Genomic DNA, 15,699 nt, shown 5'->3' on the forward strand with positions numbered 1-15,699 from the left:
AAAGTCCTTTGACAAATTCCATTGTAAAGATGAATTTTGGGATTTGAGCAATGACTTGAAAAATGTAATGCTAAATTAGTAGTAATAACCCAGGGTTCAAAAGCCGGTTACTACAGCATATGCCCAATTCCCACATTTGGCTCACAGATGCAGAGAGGCCATGTCTGCAGGCCAAAGCACAGGTTTGATTGTACAAATATGACTTTTAGGTCATGGCTAGATTACAAAATCTCCTCATGGGGACTCTATGGACAGAAAAGCTTTTTCTCATCTGAAGTCATTTTGGAACAATGTGTAATTATTTTGCTATTAACTTCTGCTGGGGTAGGAACATCATGAAATATCCCCAAAGCCCACACCTCTAAATTACATTGGTAAAGTGGTTAAAATTGTTCGAGTAAGAGTGAATATTAAAGTAGATTCTGTTTATTGAGAGCTACTTCCAGCTACTGGAGAGCTGTGTATTGAGGAAGGGTATTAATTAGCAAGGCGCCATGCATTAGTATGCACAGAGCAGTTCCACTGTCCTAGTATTTTATTCATCTTGCTATGTCTTTCCCCTTCCACGGCCCGTCTGAGACCTATCAGTGCAGAGCTATGGGACATCTCTGAACCCATGGCCACCAGGATACTTTTATCTCCATTGCCACCAGTGCTTGGACAGCCTTTGGTCCCTACTGCTCACCTGCTCTTTGTCTTGTCTTTGTCCAAGTTGAACACTTGTGGGCAGAGATAACTGAACAGACAGCCTGAGTGGTGAGAAGACCTGGCTGAGTGTGCACCCACATCAGTGAGTCTGTCAGCTACCTGGCTCCAGGCAGCCCTTCCTTTGACAGCTTTATGGCTGATACTAAAGAGAATCAATATGAGGGCAAGGGGCTGACATTTCATTTTCTAAAAAGTGATCCATTGAGGGCTAATCACCAAGCTGTGTTTATCAGCCTTGGGAAGTGACATTTTCTTATAGGGGGAGGAGGGGAAGGAATCATCTCAAAGCAGCTCGACAGGCTCAATTCTCCAAGGTGGCGACTCATAATTAGAAATCTAATGTATCCTGCTATCAATCCTGCCTTAAATAATAAAGTGATCAATAAAAGTGGAGAGAAGATTAAGTCATCAAGCTCAGTGATGCTATTTTCTGTTGCAATGGCTTTTAATAAACCTGTCTCTCCACATTACATTTCCATGTGTTCTGCTCTTCTTTCTTCTTGCCAGCATGGAGGCTCTGAGTTGAACACCCACAGAAAGCTATAACAATGCATTCCTACTTTCCAGATACTACAATCATAGTGACTTAACTGCTCTTTAAGACAATTTAGAGAACAAATCAAGAGGAATTTGTGGACATTTATGGCTGATACCATTAAACTGATCAACAGGGGCTGACAAAACATGCATCCCCCAGATACCAGCCTTCAGATGCAGTAATGATACATCCAGTTTTATCTCAGAATTACACTGAAGCAAAATCACGCTGATCTTTTTAAATGAGACTGAACATAAAGGTAAAGGCAGAAACACTCACACTGTGTTTCTGCTACACTATCCTCCCATTCGCAGGATTGTTCCTGATGCCTGGGTTGAATTTGGGAGAATGAATAAGTACTTCATAGAAGATTATGGTCCTGCTCTGATGAAATAACCATCGATCCAGTCTGCTGTGTTACTGCATATGATGCTGAATGACTGTGGCTTTCGTTTTACAGTCATATCCACTCACATTGGAAGGACTAACTCAAAAGACTAATGCAGACTCATACAGACTAACACTAAACCCACAAGAACCGCCATCTGATGGCTTAGTTCACAACAGTGCAATTGTTTATTCCCTATGAGGAGTCAGTCCAAGAAAATCTACTGTACCCATACCCATTAAACTTAACTTCAAATTACACTAACCACAAACCTCTAACTGGCTTGCTACTCAATGCCAGTTATTGGAACCAGTTTTGCATTTGAAGGGCAAATAGAGCTGGAACTATTGCCATTACATCACATGCTGCTTGGTACTAATGTTGAGAAGATCAAAGCTACATGGGAGAAGGCTTGTAATGCAAATGTACTGTTTATGATGCTAATCAAAGAATTTAGCTTTGCTTGGAGGAGACAAAAAGCTCCCTCATGAAAGAAAGAGAGGGAGAGAGAAGCTTAAGTTCTTACCTCCTGCTGATGACAAAGGCTGCAATGAGAATGACCACAAGAACAACACTGCCAGCCACTGAAACAAGAAGCACTGTGGGATTGGTACCATCGCCAATGATGGGGGAAGGAACTGGAAACAGAAAAGGGAGCATTAGTGTCAGACACTCAAAAAATCAACCTAGGTAGCACTCAATGAGGCTTTCTGGCTTGTGAAGGCAGTTTAGAGTAGCACTCAAATCTACTTTCAGGCCTTTATTATACAGTCATTTGACACAATTTTCCAACAGGGCACTAATGAGCTGAAGACATGATGTTTGATAATGATTTGGGGAACTTCAGTTCACTAGGAAAAAGGACTCCCTCTCCTTCTCCCCTTCAGTGTTGCTCAGAGGGTACAATGGCTATGGGTTTTGCCTTTCTAATTGCTTTCCACTTTTCCTTCCTCCTTTTTCTCTCAGTGGGACCAAATGATCACTCTCCAACTGACACAAAGAGAATAAGTTATTTTAAAATGTCCACCATCTTCCTGTTGGATTGATTATATTCAACTGTTAACATCCTGAAGGATGTTGCCACTAACTGGCATGACCTTAAATTGATTTAGGCAGATGTGTATGTCCAAAATAACATAGGCTTGGTCACACTGCCTTCCTGCCACCAAAATGCAAACATTCTGGGGGCTAAATTTGCATGTTTCCTTGAGCAAAGTGAAAAGCTCTACTGACAACCTAATTCGAACATTCCATCATCATATGACTGTCAAAGGAAAAGTTCAAATATGTGAGTTGATGTAGGATGCCTAACTGATCTATGTCAATAGCTTGCAAAGGGGAGTAACAGGGTTCTATTCTCCTGCAAATGAGATATTCCAAAAACATGTGCAAACATCTACATTTACAGCAAACAAAATAGGTTCGTAGATCTCTCAAGGATAAACAGCTTCCAAGTGTTTAAAGGGTGTGTGTCTCCTTATGCCACAGTGAAGTATTTTCATTGCTAGAATCTAGAATGCAGCATACCCAATACATGTCTTGGGTCAGATTCATGGCATCATTAACAGTTGTGGCCATGTAAGAATATTTTCCCAGAACAGACACAACACAGTCCAAGCAACCAAAAGGGAACTCCCAACACACAGCTCAGTTACATCTGCACTCTTTGCTCAAGGAAAAGAAAAAGAAATCAGTGGGCATGTCATTACCTGTGTTAGTTGTGAACTCAAATGGTCCACTGAAGTCTCCGTATCCTGCTGCCGTCCTGGCCCGCACATGAAATACATATGAAGTCAGAGGGTTCAAGCCTTTGATGTCAGTATTCCTGGAGGCTGTCTTCACAATGCGATAGCTGCGCTCGTTTTGGTCCTAACAACAAAAGAACACAGTGGTGATCAAGTAAAAATGCCTCACTGCACCGTGAATTGTGGAACCCCACTTCCTTGCCAAAACTGTCATGATGAAAGAAGATGAGTAACAACGATGGAATTCTCAAAATACATCCCAAAGGCTTCTGCTGTCAGCCTTGCTCAATACCCCTAGCACTGCGTGCTGCATGGAGCTCTGAGCAAGCCAAATAAGGATGATGAGGCAGTAGGTATGATGCTCATATATCACTGATTATTTAAGAAATCACACAACGAAATCCTTTGGAAAATAGCCAAGCATTCAAACAGGATCCTCTTGATGAACAAGCAACATTTTACTCACACATGCTGGCACTTTCTTTTGTTTCCTACCAGTCAGAAGCCATATAAAAAAAAAAAGATAAAAATATTTTAAGAAAGAAAAGACTCAGAAAATGTCTTCCAGAAAGTCCAATCTTAAAAACTGTTCTATTTTTGGCTGGAAAAATCCATCAGAGAATATAATAATCTAGTTTCCCTGAAAAGCAGATGCCTTTTTCCGTATGTATTAGTAAGCAAATAAGTGATTATTAAAAAAATGCAGAAGTATGCATGTGCATGTGAGAGAGAGCGCACACGAACAAGAGCAGGTAATAGTAATTGTTCATTTTTGCAGAGAACCTTCAAAGAAATAGCTCTTTTCATAGTTCCATACTTGAGAAGTTATTTGCAGAAATAACATCTCTCTCTAACTTGGGAAGTATGAAGAATGTAATTTTCTTTCCTTATTCTTTATTAAAAGCCATCCAGCCCACACTATCACTCTAAGTGGAAGCTATCGGCAAACAGATATTATTATTATTATTACTACCGTGTTATATATTTCATTATACTTCTGTCTATGAGCTACTGTCTCACTTCTGACCAACATTATTGATTCTCATTATAAATATGCTTGCTACAAAAGCTCAGTTCCTAGGTAGGAAAAAAATAACGAACTCATGCTATACAGCTGGAACAGCCTATGATTCTTACTCTGTCAAGCAACCATTCAAGTGCATGAAATCTTTAATTGGATTTTATTAAACTGATTCTATTTGGTTTCAAACGATGGAATCTGAAAATAAACCACAATGAAATGAAGTTAAAAGCCCTCCTCAAACCCAAAAAAACCCCTCCTTGCTTGTCCATTTTTGAACAGTACCTTTTCATAGTATTTGACTTCGTACTCCAGGATGACTCCATTTGGCCTGTCAGGTTCCAGCCAAGCCAAGGCAACACTGTGCCGTGTTATCTCTTTAGCCTGGATCAGAGCAATTGGTGATGGAGCTGCCAGAATTTAGGAATTAAAAAAATTAAAAAAATTATAAGCAATAATTTAGTTTTAATGAGCAACACATTTTTAATTAAAGCTTTCACAACATGAGCACTTTCAGAAACTGTTTTTCTTGGGGGGGTGTGGAGATTAGAATCATTAAGTATTTTTCCTGTTTTCTCTAACAGCATCACATTTAACCCTCTCTAATAAAGTTTGTTCTTGGATTCTGGGCAATTCTATACAGGTGGATTTTGAAGTAATAATACAGTTGTCTAAACACTGCAATGTTTGTGACGCCCAGGTACAAACCTCCATAAGAGGCTAAGCTACTAAATGATTTTGCCTTTTTTTTGACCTTTGTTAGGCACAGTGCATAAACTTGTACTTTAGTTGTGGTCCACAGTCAATCTCTTCTTCCACCTCCTAAAATTAACTGATATTTCTTCGTTAGCTATTTGCTTTACAGGAACTCTGAAGTTCCTGAGGGACTAATCTGGTTTTCTCTAAAGCTGAGAAAATATTGCCACTGAATTAAGTAAGACCAGAATAAAGCTGAATACACATGAATTTGGACCCTCCCATGAAAACCAGGAAACTTGTATTTCAAGAGTCTGAGCCAATTTGTGCTTCCTAAACTCGCCCTGCTTACGCCCGTGTCTGTGAGCAGCCCCTGGAGAATGGGGAAGCTCAGCGCCCAAACGCCAGATTCTGGCTTTGATAGCTCCTTCCCAGCCAGAAGATATCACGGATTGGTCCACTGTGTACCAAACTGGCTTCATCTGACCCTGTCCCCTGTGGTGCTATATTGATATGATGAATAGGAAAAGCTGGAATACACTGCCAAGGGTAAGGGCTGCACAATTTTGGGAGAAAACCTAGCAACAAGCTAAACTCAAAGATCCTTTAAACTGTATCTATGTGCAGTAATAAGGGCTGCAATGAAGAAGATAATGGAAGATATCTCATTGTGCACCCTACACTTTCAATAGAGCCCCTGCTAATGCTGAAGTTCAGGTTTTTGACTGGCTGGAGGACAATGCATTCTCCCTTTGACTGTGATAGCAGCGGATTCATGGCTGTGCTGGGGGAACGGGTTTTCTGAAGATTTATGAACCCGGCTGCCCCTTTTTTGCTGTTGTGTTGCTGTGTGGTCACGTCTCTAGCCAGCTGTTATCAAGCTCTTTTGATACTGACAATAGCTGGTATAAATGGTGGAGTCTCCAGGGATAAAAAGGGACATTCATGAAATTTTTAATCTTATCTAACAAAGCTGTCCTGTATAACCAGAGATTAGAGGTCTTCCTAAATTGAATGCATTTCTTCTTTTGTCCCCTGAAGCTGTAGCCATGTTGCTCTTTTTCCCCTCCTTTCTCTTTCTTGTTGTTTCTTTTTCTACCCTTAACTTTGGGATGACGATCCATGAAAATGTTAGAAAGTAAAAAGTATCCTTGAAACATATATCCTTGAAAACTACCAAGAACGACAAATAAATAAACCAGTCACAAGAAATGAAAGGAAAATTGAAGGTTGAAAGCCTCAAACCTACTTGACCATATCAGACAGTTCTGATGGAAGTGAAAATAACCAGTATACACCACGCAGTCACAAAAGGGTGTCTCCTCTTGATGTGAAACCATCAGGGAGCTGCTTCCCGATTTACTATTTGACAGTTTGGCATCTCTGTTAGAAATGCCTCCAGTACCTTTATCTCTTTTTTCCTTGTCTGTCTCTCACACACAAAGGCAAATACTGGATGACAGAGGAGACTATAAACAGCCAACGGGGAGGATCCAGGTGTGCTCCATCAAGTTATATCTGTGGCATGACTGAGAACCTGCTAAATAACCTCACAGTTCCTCAATAGAGGATCAGACTTTTTTTTTCCACTTTGCAGTAAGAATACTGCTCAGCAAATAAATTAGAAATCAGATTTGTTACCCTAAAACACACAAACACACACAAAACATTACTGATAAACCAACTGAGAGAAATCCGCTTAGTTAATTGGTGCCTCATGAAGGGCAGAAAGGCAATTCTTTTTACTGAGAATCTGTCACTTATGCTGGTCTGACCTCAGGAATCGTAGAGAGAAAATTCACTTTCATTCCTTGTTTTAACCTCCTTGGTTTTCCATTTCATTTCTGCAGGCATTTATATTGGAATTTTGTGAGTCCTTCAATATTGGGCTGGTACGTGCTGTATGAAAATGCATTTCTTCTCTGTTGTAAAATGGCTATATGCAGCAGAAGAATATATATTAACTACTGCTTCTTGTGAAAGATGCTTAGCTTTATATAACTTAACAAGTGCTTTCTCATGTCTCTCAAAAATGGACAGCTGATCTTAGGCACTATACCACACTGGAATAAACAACCCACTCCTGGCCTCCAGGACAGGAGGCCAGAAGCATTTGTACATCCATTCATTCGATATGATGGATCAAAGAGGATTTGTACATCCATTCCTTTGTTATTCCTTACTATTACAATTGTAAGAATGGCCCTATTTTTCCCTTTCTGTCCTTTACATGCAAATTCATCCTACTTAACTTTTAATCCCCTCTTTTGTCCTATATTCTGTAGATGAGTAATTTGCTTCTGAGGTTTTTTGTTTTGATTGTACATCTTGTCTCCCCATATGCTATACAGAAATCCTAAGAGTGTTGAAGTCCAACTACAGGATGAAGTACCACAATTGCAAGAGGCTGTCCAGGAGCTCTTTGACATCTCTGCAGCATAGACCTATAACAGTGTATGCAATAAGATGGTGATCTGCAACCCTCTGGACCCTGAGGAACTGGGCTCTGTAAACCACAGGGAGTACTACAGTTATCCTACTACCTGTATAAAATCCTCTATTACTAATTCTCTTTTATTTCTGCAAATAGCCCTATAAATCACCTTTATTTGTTTCCTTGTTTTCAAGGATCCACCAGCTGACCTGAGAGGGCTTCTAGAAAAACAACAGGTCTGTGTCTCCTTGCACATATACTACACAAAGGGCCTAAGAGTCCTGCCAACAGAGTTCAGGACAAAGAGGACATCACTACTGACAGCTCATCGTGGCAATACAGGCAGCAGTCACAGTCTTCACAGGGTGAGCTTCTGCAAAATATTTACATTCTTTGTTCTTCTCTCTTTTGCCTTTAAACTGCCTCTTAGGGATGATGTGAAGATAAACATGTAACAGGTTGTAAAATGATACTTTGATCATGAGCAGAATAAAAGACAATCTTCTCTTATATACGCGTGGGCTAACTGTTCATTATATACACACGTTCCTACAAAAAACCTCATACTGAGGACAGCTTGACTGAAAAGAATAATGTACACGATTAAGACATTTGCAATAAGATCACATAATATTTTTGGATCAGAGTGGGAGATCACTTTTTCTTTCACTTTTTGCACTTTCCTCCTCCCTCCTTGCTGGTATTTGGAAAGGAACACTAAGCAAAAACTTGCTCCTCAATGATCACTGCTTACAACAGCAACTTTTTCTGCCACACATGCACAGACTGTACATACCAAACCCCAACTGCACCAGAACAGCCCATTTCACAGGGAAGAATGACAAAGTATTTTGGTGTCTAAAACAGGGTCTCCTTGAACAAAAGCATCAAGTGTAACTTTCCTTAGTTCAAAGCTCAGCAGTTCCTCTCCCTTAAAAACCCCACTCTCTACTGATGTGAATGTTGCAATTTTCTTTTATCTACTTCCTCAATAACCTGTCATTAAACACCTACTAGTAGTTTTATTACTGCGGTTCTAAGCATGCGGCCTACGGAGAGCGAAAGAGCACAGATGTACTACAAAAACTTCACCCAAACGCCATAAAGCCATATCCCAAGGCTAGCGAGTGCTGAATTGTAACAGTTTTGAGGCACTTTAAAGAATCGCAGAGGCAGAGTGTCAGTTTTTCATTACTGGTTCAAATTAGGAGTCGGGGGGGAGAGGAAAAAAAACAGGAAATAAATAGATGCAATAAAGTGTTTGGCATGTAGGCATCCATGAGTGAAAACAGCCCTTTATAAAACTACAACACATGAGTACTCAGATATCAAAGATACACAATGCCCAGTGTTTTATTGAAGATGCCTTCTTAACCACAGCAGGGTTTACTTTCCACTCCCCATGATTTGAATTTAAATGGATCATGTTTACTCAAGGGGTCTTTCACTGACTGAAAAATATACCCACAGTTTGTACATTGTCTCAGCTAAATTCAAATAACATATTTAAATTTAATTACTTGAAGCTTAGGGGTTTTCATGCTTTTCTTTTTTCCTTCAATTGTGCACAACACCACCTATTGTTCTTATCAATGGCTATGCGCTTTGTCAAGCATCAAAATTAAATGCTTGAAAGCACTAATGATGTTACTGTGATTAAGCATTTTTACCTTCCAGGGTAGATACTAAAAGCCTGCTCCATTATTAATTACTATAAAAAAAAAAAAATAATTCCGAGAATCTAACAATGCAGAATTGGGACAAAACACGTTTAAGGGAACCTGGCACATTTCAGGTTTTCTTTTTGAATATTTACCTCATAATATTGTGGGGGTTTACATGGGATTTTATAAATTATATTGTCAAATAATCTCACAGTAGGAAAAGGATACACAACACAAAAAATCAAACATTTTTAATCATTTCTAAAGGCAACATTCTCTAGGCCAGATCCTGGTAATTTTATTCATGTAAGACAATAACTTACTCTAGCTGTTGCACTGACTTCAAATCAAGCAAAGGGAGAAGTATCCAGCCCTATTTAGTTTCATGTACCAGAACAAATTAAAATGAATGCAGTTCTGCTCTTCCCTCAAATGTGCAGTTCTTCTTCCTGTTAGTTCCTTGGTCCTTTTACCCACTCTTCTCTCTAGTCCAGGCAGAAATGCTCCCGTTTCTGAGTAACACCACCCCTGTGCTCCAAGAACTCCTAGCAAAGGCTTTACAAACAAAATAGAATGCATTTTAGCATGACCAAATTTCCAAATGCATGCATAGTACAAGCCATGTATGCGCATAAGTGTAAGCACATGAAAGGTTTTTGCACATGTGAACCTATGTGCACACACAGATTAGATGTCTGTGCATGTGTGAAGAACTGAGCTAGAGTCCAGCACTCCAGTTCTTCACTGTCAGTATGACAGCTACACCCTTTTCCAAGGGACCAGCAAGAGTCTGCAGGCTGGATGTGCACTTCTAAAAACTAACCACATGCTCTTTTTTTTCTTTCTTTCATTATTCTCTCTGTATAAGTGAAGCAAACATTTGTACTAGTGATGATTGGGCCCGGTTAGGACTTGGACAAGGATCTAGAGGCCCTGATTGCTCAACTGAGTCACTGGAAGCCTCCCAAGACATTCCCAAGTCCTCTGTCTTCCCACCGTCTGCCTCTCCCTCCCCCAGGAATGACGACTGGCAAGAAACTCCTCCCAGCCTGGAAACAGAGTCGCGCCAAGATTCAGGCCAGCATTTTCAAGCTTTAGCATTTAAAGCAAAGACTTTAAATCTACGCCACTGGAGTAAAGCGCCCAAGGTTATCCACCCACACTTGGAAATCTTGGCTAACGTAACGTGAAGCAGTGTGACAGCTGAACTTGGCCTCCTTCTCTCAATCCCTTCAATCAGCCATAATACTTCTGAACTAAAACTTTCCCTCCTTTTTACTAGAAATTACGCTGCTCAGGAAAAGCACCATGATGCTCTCACAGGACACCTTCATTCCAAAATGACAGGCACAAGTGATCTTCCCTTTCCTTCCAGGCTCCACAACCCAGTCACTGTTAAAGAGATCTGAGAAAAACAAGTGACAAACCTAGGGAGTAGCTCACATCAGTTATGTTTGTAATGATGTGTGCATAAAGAAAGGAGCTAGAAAATGAGATTTTAAAGACTGTTAACACAGCATTATTATGTTTCAAACGTTTCCTCTGTTTTAAAGTTTTCATTTCTTGCCTCTCCCAAAAGAACCTGTGCTGCAATTCCTGCCAAACCACAAAAGCTGGCTCTGACTTGCATCAAATCAAAAGATTGAAGGAAAACCCAGGCTGTCAGCAGCAACAAATAGTAGTAGTTGAGAATTATTAGTGTTGTATTTTTACCACCCTACTCCAGTTTCAGTTGTTGGCGGCATCATAGAAACAGAATGGTTTGGGTTGGAAAGAACCATCTAGTTCCAACCTCTCCCTCAAAGCCCCATCCAACCTGGTGTTAAACACTGCCAGGGATGGGGCAGCCACAACTTCTCTGGGAAACCTGTTCCAGTGCCTCACCACCCTCACAGTAAAGAACTTCTTCCTCTTACCTACTCTAAATCTACCCTCTTTCAGTTTGATGTCATTCCTCCTCATCCTATCCCTACATGCCCTTGTAAAAAGTCCCTCTCCAGATTTCCTGTAGGCCCCCTTAGGTATGGAAGGCTGCTATAAGGTCTCCCTGTAGTCTTCTGAAGGCTCAACAAGCCCAGTTCTCTCAGCCTGTCTCCACAGGAGAGGTGCTCCAGCCCTCTGATCATTTTCGTGGCCCTCCTCTGGACTTGGTCCAACAGCTACACATCCTCCTTATGTTGGGGACACCTGACTTGGACGGAGTACTCCAGGTGGAGTGTCACAGGAGCGGAGTAGAGGGGGAGAATCACCTCCCTCGACCTGCTGGTCACACTCCTTTTGATGCAGCCCAGAAAACGGTTGGCTTTCCGGCTGTGACTGCACAGTGCCAGCTCATGCTGAGCTTCTTGTCAACCAACAACCCAAGCCCTTCTCCTCAGGGCTGCTCCCAATCCAGTCCTCACCCAGCCTGTAGTTGTGCCTGGGACTGTCCTGACCCAGGTGCAGGTCCTTGCGCTTGGCTTTGTTGAACTTCAAGAGGTTTCCACCTCTCGAGCACGTTAAGGTCCCTCTGGATGACACCCCTTCCCTCCTGAGTGTTGACCGCATCACACAGCTTGGTGTCGTCAGCAAACTTGCTGAGGGTGCACTCAATCCCACTGTCCATGTTGCTGACAGATGTTGAACAGCACCGGTCCCAGTACCAACCCCTGAGGAACGCTACTCAGCACTGATCTCCACTTGAACATCGAGCCAATGACCATAACTCTTTGAGTGTGACCAACCAGCCAATTCCTTATCCACGGAGTGGTCCATCTGTCAAATCCATGCCTCTCCAGTTTAGAGACAAGGATGCCATGCAGGACAGCATCAATTGCCTTGCAGAAGTCCAGGTAGATGACGTCAATCACTCTTCCCTTATCTACCAATGCTGTAGCCCCATCATACAAGGCCACCAAATTTGCCAGTCACAATTTGCCCTTAGTGAAGCCATGTTGGCTGTCACCAATCACCTCCTTATTTTCCATGTGTTTAAGCATAGTTTTCAGGAGGATCTGCTCCATGATCTTGCCAAGCAACAATGTGAGACCGACCAGTATGCAATAGCTGCTTAAGATCCACAAAGAGCCTGCGTATTTTCTGGGTTGCATGTCCAGTTATGCACAAACTACTTCAGCATGCCAGAACTGCTCTCATTGCAATCAAACCAATTATAGGAGCTGAGGTCTGACCACAATTCCTGTGGTTTACCTCAGGAACTGCAATGAGACAGCATGACAAAGAAGAATTTGCACACCCAGGAGATGGCTCATTCTGGCTATTAATTTCTGAGGACCAGCTCTTGACAGCAACACATTATTTTCAGGTACTGGCCCTCCAATTCTGAAGGCCAAATAATGATGTCAGTTAATGCAATGCAGGTCTGGAGTAACTCCAAAGATCTGAATCTGCAACCTGCAATCCCAAAGATTGCCTTACACCAAAAGACTATAGCATCTACATAGCATTTAGCAAGAGATCTGTATTACAACACAAGCATGGGGTCTGTTTAGCCCGAGAACTGCTTGTTTTCTTTTTGCTAGCTTGCTAAGAAATCCTGTTGGCATGTTCTGACAAGGATAACTTAATAGTTGCCAACAGAAACATGGCAGAATATTGTGTATTTCCTGTATGTATGAATGCCAGTTTAAAACAAACAGGAAAACAAGTCTTCCAGTTTGAAGGCAATTTATAAAAATCTGTCTGAACGTTACAGCCACTTAGCAAACACCAGCATGGAAACATTTCTAAATGCTTAAACTAGAATGATTAACACAAGAAGGGTGAGCGTACTTAGCACTATGAATTGCTCTAAGAAACTCTAGAGCTATAAGCAATTTGTTAAGATGGGGAATTAGTCAGCAGCTGTCTGACCTGAGCAGTTTGGAGCCGCTGGTCACAAAGCAGGTCACGTTGCAGTTACTCTTCCCTCTAGTTGAGGTTAGAATCTGACCCAATATAAACAACAATAAATTTTGTAGCCTGAAGAAGCCAACGCTGATGCTCCACTTCATTGCTTGGATTGAGGGAAGCAGAGAAAATGGGCCATGCACTCCAGACAGAGATTGCTGTAACTCTTGGAGTCCTCCCAGGGCCCAGACCAGTCATGCTTAGAGGTAGGATCCCATGACCCAGTTCTGGGTTGAACACTCCTGGGAAGCATGTACTGTAATCATTCTCTTACTTCCCAGGTGCTGGTCCAGCAAGCGCAGACCATCAGAAACCACTGATGCTGGGACACAATGTGTAGCACCCCAGGGTACAGTGGCTCTGGGGGAGTCAGAATGAGAAATTAGAGACCATAACCTCTAGTTATTAAAACAGATAACAATGTTGGAAACTGGGCATTCCCTAACTACTCAAAATAGTTAGTCTGGAGCAATATGACCCACTTACCTCCATCCCTTCAGTGCAACCCTACCTCACCCACACACCCTGCTGCTCCTCCCAAGAAGCCAGAGGTAGCCACCAGAGCTAATTCCCCCCCAGAAACAGCCAGTCCTTCACCTTTGTATTGCTGCTGAGCTGCCTTTTCAAAACAAACTCCTCCACTCCCCTCTGGAAGGAAACCAAAGCTACTTTCAAATACACATTAGACGCCCTCGAATAAGTCCCTCTCTACCATTCTCTATGCCATTGCCCAAGTCAATCAACTATCCAGCTACTCCTCCCATTTTCTCATCCTCCTGCCCACAGCCAAAGGAGTTAAGACACGTCTGTATACACTTCATGAGCCAACAGATGAGGGGGGTAGAGCTGTACAGGACCAACAAAATAACTTACTGTACCTGTGCCCTGCAAACCACTTCTTGTGTGCAGCTTTCAAACCACTTACAATAGCGTACCAACAATCCATAAAACAATACCAAAATTATTTACCCTGCCCTATTAATACGCCCAAGGAGCAACCCTTTGTCTCACACTGCAAAGGACAACTCCCACCTGATGTCTACTATCTTTTCATAGAAAGCCTCATTTCTGCTCCTTGGTCCTTTCTTATACTTACCACCAAGTTATGATATAAAGCTTAACCCACTACAGGGCAAATGTGTGATTCGATACCCAAGGCAACATATCTCCTAATGCTGTTGTGTCGTTGGTTCTTGAACTGTCACTATTTATTTACTTGAAACATGGATGTCTAGATGATATATATATGTGCTAAATAACTTCTTTTGTCACTTACTTTCAGCATTAAGAATATTAGATTTTGTAAAAAGCTGCTTAAAAGCCTTTCTGAAATCCAGACAAATAAAAGCCTCTGCCCTATATGCCACTTAGATGCTTTGGAACTACTGAAGCATCTTCTAAATAAAATAAATAAATAAATGCTATGACTCATTTTGCTAAAGCAGCATTCACTATTCTAATAAATAGATTTGGCCACATTGTCTCATCCTGGCTTCTGAAGTGCTACAGTAATGGGAGACAGTTAGACTTTACCATTGGGTTTTCTCAGATCAATCACCCAAAGTCAGAAATACAAGAATTTGGGAGGAAGGAAAGATAATAAAATTATGAACATTTTAATTCAACTGTGATACACAGCTCTAGCAGCAGCTGCAGGCTGGGTCTCAAATATGCCCTCCTGAGCCTGCAGCACCTAAAAGAATCAAAACCCAAGATTCATCTGACAATAAAAATCACAATTCCTGCCTTAACGCTTGAGAGTAATAAATTGTGAAGTCTCCAAAGTTAAGGAACTTCACCTTTATTTACTTTAAGCTCTACCACGCAGAAGAGGCTGGTGCAGAAGGTTTGTATTTATATATTTACATTTCAGCTGAACAACCTATAAATTTTAATTACAGTTGATATTCTGAGCATTCAGCTGGAACTCTGGTAAAGCGCCTTCTGTACAAAGGTTAGATGGCTTCAACACGATACAGTCTCTGCCTCTGGGCTGTTGAGAAACTCTTGAGAGTAAGCCAAGATTTGGGTTTTCTGTGCTCAAGTAGGTACCATTTTGTGAAGGACACTGGCCTGACAGTACTTGGAAATCCTCAGTTCTTCCAGGGTGCTACAAGACACCCTGCCACACTCACCACCACAGTTCCTCTTCTTAGAATCATAGAACCATAGAAAGGACCTTAAGATCATCTAGTTCCACCTGCCCTGCCATGAGCAAGGACACCTCACACTAGACCATGTCAGGGGAAAAAGATCCTTTGTGCTTTTGGAAAAGTACCACAGAGAATCAGACTGCAGCACACCTCGCTTTCACACTCCACCTCTCACCGGAACTCTGAATTAAGCCCCTTTTCCTTCATCAACAACAGGCATATTTCTTCAGGAAATTAAAAATCATCAATAGACCTGATGAGAGAGAAAACTACATTCTGCACAGAGTGTTGCTGCAAAAAGCAAAGCTACCTCAAGTTTGTTGGCTTTTTTAAGGAAAAAAAAAAGTGATGAGGGACAAACTGGGGAGGAGTCTTAAGCTTCCTGAAACACATAAACCTTAAAATTAAAATTTTAGTTCATGATGTCAGTAACTGATTACACCATAGGTGGCACAGAATTAAAC

General features: G+C 41.4%; 1 protein-coding gene across 1 annotated transcript in view; it reads right to left on the reverse strand.

Annotated features, from left to right (window-relative positions):
• Positions 1-15,699, reverse strand: part of EPHA4 (EPH receptor A4) — a 109,088-nt gene that overhangs the window by 23,277 nt on the left and 70,112 nt on the right. The window contains exons 6-8 of the mRNA XM_030494928.1: positions 4,686-4,810; positions 3,344-3,503; positions 2,161-2,272 (exon numbers count right to left, since the gene is read on the reverse strand). Coding sequence (XP_030350788.1) covers positions 2,161-2,272; positions 3,344-3,503; positions 4,686-4,810 — 397 coding nt within the window. The remainder of the gene's footprint in view (positions 1-2,160; positions 2,273-3,343; positions 3,504-4,685; positions 4,811-15,699) is intronic.

The sequence above is a fragment of the Strigops habroptila genome, chromosome 8 (genome assembly GCF_004027225.2).
Source record: "Strigops habroptila isolate Jane chromosome 8, bStrHab1.2.pri, whole genome shotgun sequence".
NCBI classification, from domain to species: Eukaryota; Metazoa; Chordata; class Aves; order Psittaciformes; family Psittacidae; genus Strigops; species Strigops habroptila.